At 41.7% G+C, this 7,727-nt stretch overlaps 1 protein-coding gene across 1 annotated transcript; it reads left to right on the forward strand.

Moving 5' to 3' along the window:
- Positions 1 to 4,210: 4,210 nt before the first annotated feature.
- On the forward strand, positions 4,211 to 7,388 carry f9a (coagulation factor IXa; the record flags this gene model as incomplete). Its single annotated transcript, XM_080502408.1, has 8 exons — positions 4,211 to 4,316; positions 4,537 to 4,718; positions 4,808 to 4,832; positions 4,962 to 5,075; positions 5,607 to 5,741; positions 5,819 to 6,120; positions 6,242 to 6,365; positions 6,793 to 7,388. 8 exons carry the CDS (start codon positions 4,211 to 4,213, stop codon positions 7,386 to 7,388), a joined length of 1,584 nt encoding a protein of 527 aa, XP_080358534.1.
- Between the last annotated feature and the right edge of the window lie 339 nt (positions 7,389 to 7,727).

The raw sequence follows: 7,727 nt of genomic DNA on the forward strand, positions 1-7,727 counted from the left end.
TTGGCCCATCATAACATCTGGAAGGAACGGCTGATCTTGCTTAACATAACTCCTTGCCACTGCCCCCGGATATTCTCAAGTCATCACTCAAATGTCACGCTGTACAAACTCACCACAAATCTAATGATGTATGTATGATGTTTCACGTACAGAGAACAGTAGAGGACAAGCTCTGATCAGTAAATATAAAGTGACTCTCGAAAAGTGAGAGACTGAACTAAGATTACTGCTATATTGTAATGTGTAGACTTAACTCATAAACCCTATGTTTATCTATCTATCTATCTATCTATCTATCTATCTATCTATCCATCTATCTATCTATCCATCTATCCATCTATCCATCTATCCATCTATCCATCTATCCATCTATCAATTTTAATTTTAATTTTAATTTTAATTTTAATTTTAATTTTAATTTTAATTTTAATTTTAATTTTAATTTTAATTTTAATTTTAATTTTAATTTTAATTTTAATTTTAATTAAACATTCATGTGAAGTTAAATGACACCTCTAAATAGCTCGTAGGTGTGAATGAGAGTGTGTGTGGATGAGTGTTTGACCTGTTCCGGATGTTGTTGGACTATTCAAGCCCATCCTTGAATCACTGCCCAAACAACTGTGACACCCTCTAATTTCTAGATAAATTAAATACCTTTAAGCGTCAAAAGATTCAATTCTTACAGCGTTGACTCATATGTTTCCCACCCCCAAAAAAACTTGCTGTGCTTGTTTAAGCTCCAACAAGCGTAGTGGCTGTAACAGAAGAAGGTTTCAGAACAGAAAAAAATACAACAACATAAAAACCCTGCAAATAACAACACGGTGTTCCCTGGTGAAAGGCGGAGGTCTTGACTGCCTGCTCGCTCTCACAGCTCAGGAGAGGCTGTATAGTAGCAATCAATAGCACTGAGCAAGCGTCAGAGTTTGTTATCATCTCTGAGGCTCTGACTCGATCCTCCGCTGTACAGTGACTAATCTGATTGGAGCCGACACAGATTCCCCAGCTGTGTGGCGCTGCCAAACACTGACTGAAGACAGAGATGTCAGGAAGATCTTCATGAATCAATAGTCAGTCACAATTTTACTTCCATCCATCCGCGCCGTCCACCTGACAAGCCGTCACCTCGCCTCTGGAAGCCCATACCATTGTTTTCTATTTTCTGCTACGCATGCCACAGTAAGCCCAGTCAATGGTTCATATCCTCGGCACTATTAAACTAGGTTGAGAGACTATGTGGAAAGTATGGCGTCAGGATCATTAAGCCTACTGTCTCTTCAGAACACTCAGTGACAGATTCACATTTAGAAATATGACTCAGTGAGAGGGGTGCCGGGTATTTATAAGAGTTTGCTGATAATTTCTGGAGCACCTGGGTCCAACGCTCCAGAAGGAAATAAAAGCTCTGCTTCCTGCCAGAAGCCTGCATTGCTTTTGGGTTTTCTTTGCACATCAACACCACATTTACACTCATCCTTCATTCTCACTACTGATGACACAGACACTCACATCCCATTCATTCAGCTAAATTTCACATTCAGACGCTCCCTCCATTTCTTACAACCAAGCCAGGTTATGAAAAACAAAACTGCTTTGCATTAAAGATTGAACCTCCATGAAAAGAAAAAAAAACAAAAAACTGTAATGAAATTCTATTATTCCAGGCAGTGAAAATCTGGAATACCAGTATGTGTGAAGACACTACAAGCACTCTGTTACTCATCCTGGCTGGGGAAGATTGAGAAGCACTTGTATTGAGCAGACAGTGTTAATTACTCAAGTATGAATTATTCAGTCTCTGAACGATTCAGTGAAATATAAATGTCTCCGGTCAATAGCTGCCAACACTTGAGAAGACTTTGGACTCCCTCCGGGGGGATTCCACAGCCTGTGATGGGTTGCATCTTGGATGCCAGACCACAAAATGACACCAGAGGTAAATCTTCAGTTGGCAAGCTGAATCAGCGCCCTTGACCACAAAGTGCATCTGCACTCTGAGTATTGATGGAGAAGTTTGATTGGTTATGACAAAGGAGGAGTTCAAAAGTTTTCTAACTTTGTCCCAAATGTTAACTTTAGTCTGTGTTGTGGTGATATCTTTTCAGGATGATTAGTTCTCTCCTGACAGCACTGACAGAAGCTAGATCCTGCATCGGCTACGATAATATAGCCTGAGAGGTGAGTAGCAAAGGAATTTATTGGTTTGAGATGCTTCACTTCCACATAGAAAACTCTTTTGTAGGACCAGCTGATCTAGCTTAAGTCATTTAGCTCTGATTACGTTCATTGTAAGTTACACCTGATCTCAGTGAAAGAATAAACCTTAGTCACGAAGCAATACCTTTATTTTTAATCCATTGGGAATATAAATAGGAATGTGTGACAACACTGCTCATTAACACTGTACAAGCAGTGTCAAATAACCTCCAGCCATCTTCAGCAGAGCAGGGTCAATTATATTTAAGTAATAGTGGCAGATTAAGCTCACTAGATTCCATTTTCTAAAGCAGATATCACATGTGTTTAAAAACCCCTTGCTTCAAAGCAGTTCATAATTAACTCTTTGAAAAGATTGTTTCTGTCACATTTTACAGTAAAAAAAAAAAATAAAAATCTCGAAGAAATTAAAGTAGAGATTAGTGCCTTTAAATCTAAAACACTAAAGCATCCATCCATCCATCTTCAATATCTCTTCCCACTCTGCCACTGTCCAGCAGCCGTGACACACATCATGTGGTTGAATTTGATTTCTTTTTAAAGTCATTACCATGATGTATCACAGGGGAAATGATGGCCGTTAACTCAATGAGATGTGCCGTGTCGATGCCAAACTTTCTCTCTGTCAAAACTAAATATATTGGGAACATGATGGCCCTGGTGACAATGATTTTCAATATTATTATCTGAGGTGTTTGTACGCCATCTTGTGGTGAAAAGTTCAAATTACCTTCACGTTCCCTTGGCCTGGCCTTCACTCAGATCAGCAGGAGGTCGTCGTCAAAACATGAGTAAAGCCTGTTGAAATAATGTCGTGAAGTTGAACTTTGGTTAATTTAACCAGGATGAGGCTTTTGTATACACTAATCATATAATTTTATGAAAGAGAAATGTCTGCTGCAGGTCAGGCCGTCGATTACTGTGTTACAAAGAAAAGATTAAAACAGAATATCAAATTCATCCATCCAGCCATTTCTGTCAATCACATCTGAATATTCTGGAGGTGTTTACAAACCATCACAGGGGGAAAAATGAGACATACACGAACACACATTCTCATTCCCTTACAGCAAATTATAGTCACATATTAACCTCGAATCATCCATGAAGCACGCACAGTCAGTAAACGCAGCTTTTTGGTCTCTGGGTGAAAATAAGAGTGACTGGAGAAAGACCTCAAATGCACCAATGTTAACCACTTTACCAGCCCCCTGAAAATAATTTATACGAGTGATTTATTGATTTTCAAGTTACCTAAACTAAATTGATATGTCATTTATGACAGCCCACCACAATAGACATAACTAGATCAATCCTTAATGCAGAAAAAACACAAATAGTCCCAACAAGTTAGGATTGTGCAATAATGGACTGAAGGGATTTCTTCACTGTCTGTGCTGAGTGGACATCTGGTTCCACCGAGTTTCACAATTGACAAGCTCATTTTAGTTTCCCCAGTCCCACCAGCTGGATCAGAATGTCAACACGATGGATCCTGGAGCAGAACTTTGACCACAGTGCCACAATCTGGTCTGTGAGGAGGACACCAACATCAGCTGAACATGAACATTAAAGCTTTTGGAGCGACAGTCAAAGTTTAGTAAGTCTCCTGACCCCAGTTCTGAGATGAAAATATCTGCATTTGGAGAACATTTTGATCTATTCTCATATTCCCCACTGTTTGTTTTACAAAACAACAACACACATGTCATGTAGAGGAAATTCCCAGGTGTTTTTTTTCTTTTTCTTTGTGTGTGTGTGTGTGTGTGTGTGTGTGTGTGTGTGTGTGTGTGTGTGTGTGTGTGTGTGTGTGTGTGTGTGTGTGTGTGTGTGTGTGTGTGTGTGTGTGTGTGTGTGTGTGTGTGTGCATGTAATTGTTGACACATTGTTTTTTTCTTTTTTTTTAACAGACGGACATGTTCCTCTGGGCAAACACACAACTCATCGTGGGAGTGTGTGTGCACAAACACAGATTTTGTACTTTGGAGTGATGGCTCAGTTTCTGTCTGTCAGGATGTCACCTGAGTTTGGAATGTCACTCGTTGCCTTGCCTGTGGTGTCTTTGCTGCTTTTGGAGCTTCCGCTGGGCTTTGGAGGTATTATAACATTTTGAATAGTTCCTTTCCAACTTGGGGTTGATTTTATTTGTTAAGTAAAGTAGTTTTATTCTCTTAGCACAGATGGCAGGTGAACAATTCTCCTTTTTTAAAATCTATTTCATCTGGAAAGAATGAGTAAAACGAAACCTCCAGACTTCATTGATCTCTGTCACAGTGACCAAGGTGACTTCATATTCTGTTCTTTTGATGCTCTCAGCTCCAGCGGCGGCTCCAGTGTTTCTCTCCGGCCGGGTCGCCGACAGCGTCCTGCAGAGACACAAACGCCACAACACAGGTCTGTTTGAGGAGGTGCTGGAGGGAAACCTGGAGAGAGAGTGCAAAGAGGAAGTCTGTGACTTGGAAGAGGCCCGGGAATTCTTCGAGGATGATGATAAGACGGTGCATATTTTTTCATTTTGATTATTTTACACAGATCCCCATCTTTTTTGGCCGTGCTCACAATTATTGACTTTGTACTATGTTTTCAGATGGAGTTCTGGGTGGGATATATTGGTAAAAGCTTAAAATTGTTGTGTTTTCACGTTCAGATTTACAGTACAAAGCAAAGTAAATGTAATTCTCAATGTAAGCCTTCTAGTATTTTGTCTACAAACCATTTTCTCTGGATTTACTGTTCGTCAGATATCGATCAGTGTAAGTCCAGTCCCTGCGTGAACCAGGGCTCATGTAACGACCACGTTGGCTCCTACTCATGCACATGTCCATCCAGCTACGCCGGCAGGAACTGTGAAATTGGTGAGTCGATGTCCTGTGCCTGGATTCAAAAAACGCAGTCGCATAATATTAGATTGTTTTGCTACGTGGCCCAAATTTGGTGAGAACATGATGCGAGGCTTGATCAGATCACAGTCCCAAAGGAAAAACAGCCAGATGCCAGTTTGGTCCCTGCTTGTTGCTAAATTAGATCAGTGGCTTTCATCCAGCTTCAGTCTCATATTGGGTTCCAAAATTAGAGTGTTTGTCCTTTTGGTAATTCTAAATAAAGCATCTAAAATGTCAGCTACCCGATTCATCTACCTGAATCAGGTTTGACCGTGCAGTTATTCACAAAGTCAAGACTCACAATTTCCCATTATACTTTTGAACAACCGTCACATTTACACACGGATAGTGATGTATTGCTTGTTGTAATAGATGTTATCATACTTTAAAGTGATACACTGACGAGTTTTCCTTGGTGCAACTTCACATCCAACCATCCATCTTCTAAACTGATTTAGAAATGTGATCAATTTGAAGTAACAGGGAATTTTCTTTCCTCTGCAGTTATTGCAAAAAGATGTGACATAAACAACGGTGACTGTATGCACTTCTGTGAGTCGGTGGGAACCTTTGCAGCCAAATGCTCCTGTGCACGAGGATACAGCCTGATGGAGGACGGGACCAGCTGTGAAGCAGAAGGTCTTTTCTGAACGGCAAATTATCTGCAAATTCATCATATCACGTACGTTTTTAACTCCAGTGTCCGCCAATTTCAGTTGAATTCCCATGTGGGAGAACTGCCTTGACAGAGGTGAGCGTCGTATCCACGAGGTCGCTGCTCCATCACGTGAACACCAGCCTGCAAAACACGACTTCACTGAGCAATGTGAGCACAACTACATCCGCCCCCTCAGCGCCAGCTGGCACCACAGAGTCCTTTGTTGCCACAAATAGCTCTGAGGAGACGCTGCCCACATGGATGTACAATTATTCTGAGGTTCCCTCGGAGGAGCCGGTAAGGCCCTACCGGCGCATCGTTGGAGGAGAGGTGGTCATTCCAGGGGAGATCCCATGGCAGGTATCTGACGGAAGTGAAAGCATTTAAAGCATGTCGGGGCCTCACGGGGGAAATCCACGAGTGTAGTATTATCAATTTCTCGCAGCCAGTCGCAGCTTTCTTTTCTCCATCTTTCATGCAGGTAGCCTTGGTGGCACATCCCAGTGGTGAGCTATTCTGTGGGGGCTCCATTCTGAGTGAGCGCTGGATCATCACCGCCGCTCACTGCATAGTGGAGGCACAGGGCGCCTTTGTCGTCAGAGTAGGTAAGAAATACAGCGGATTCAGGATGAAGGAGCTCTAATTAGCAGTTTGTCCTGGATGAGAATGATTTTAATCAACTGTTCAATTTATGGGGTTTTATGTGGTGTAAAATCTCCAAGGTCAGAGGTTTCTGTCATCTGAGAACCTGGAAAATGTAATAAAGGTTAAGTCTGGACCCCGAGTAGCTAAATAATACTTGTAAATGACAGAACTTATCTGGCTTTGGAGGTACCTTCTAAACTATCTTTGTTCTCTCCTTTATCTGTAATCACACTTCTTTAAATGTGCTTCTTACAAAATGTTTGGATTGGTATTTTTCTTCATCTTGAATGATTTTAAACCGATTGATTCAAGTTTATAACTGTGCATTTTCCAAAATTAGCAAAGTAATGATAGAAAGTAATGAATATCTGATATCTCCAACTACAGGAGAGCATAACGTCCACATCCACGAGGACACAGAGCAGGACTTTGAGGTGCTGGAGGCGCACTTGCACCCACGCTACAATGCCAGTATCAGCTTGTACAATCATGACATCGCCCTGCTGTATCTCAAGCGCTCCATCACCTTCTCCAAGCTCGTGCGACCGATCTGCATTGGGCCCAAGCCCTTCATCGAGACTTTAGTGAAGGCGTCTTCCCCGGCCACGGTCAGCGGTTGGGGCCGAACTCGCTTCCTGGGTGCAACAGCCAGCACCCTGCAGAAGGTGGAGGTTCCCTTCACAGATCGGACGGAGTGTAAGCGCAGCAGCAGCGCCAGGATCACTCCCGTCATGTTCTGTGCGGGATACTACGACGAGGCCCAAGACGCCTGCCAGGGCGACAGCGGAGGGCCACATGCCAACAGGATCCATGACACCTGGTTCTTGACTGGAATCGTAAGCTGGGGGGAAGAGTGTGCAAAAGAGGGGAAATATGGTGTTTACACCCGGGTGTCTCTGTATTACCGCTGGATAAGCCATGTCATGGAATTAACTAAGCAGAGGCTGGCAGTGGATTTGGAAGACCCTGACCCTGAGGTTTAAAGAGGATGCTTTTTTAGAAAATTGTTTGTAAATGTGTCGTACGTCAGGGGAAAAGTCTTGAAACAGCTTTGCATCCAAGTTGGGAAACTAAACACACTGTTAGAAAACGTAGTATTTTATATTGTATTGCTTTATTGCATCTTATATTGAACTACTTTTGATTATCTGTGAAAAGTGCTATCTATGATGAATAAAATGTACTTATTTGTTATTAAAAAAAATATATCAGCATGTTTAGATAACATGTAGAAACAATGTAAAATGTGGAGATTATATGGCTTAAATAAAAGACTTCATGACATAATTCATGAATTCATCTAAATGTTTAGAGGTTTGTAG

Source organism: Blennius ocellaris (genome assembly GCF_963422515.1).
Source record: "Blennius ocellaris genome assembly, chromosome: 9".
NCBI lineage: Eukaryota > Metazoa > Chordata > Actinopteri > Blenniiformes > Blenniidae > Blennius > Blennius ocellaris.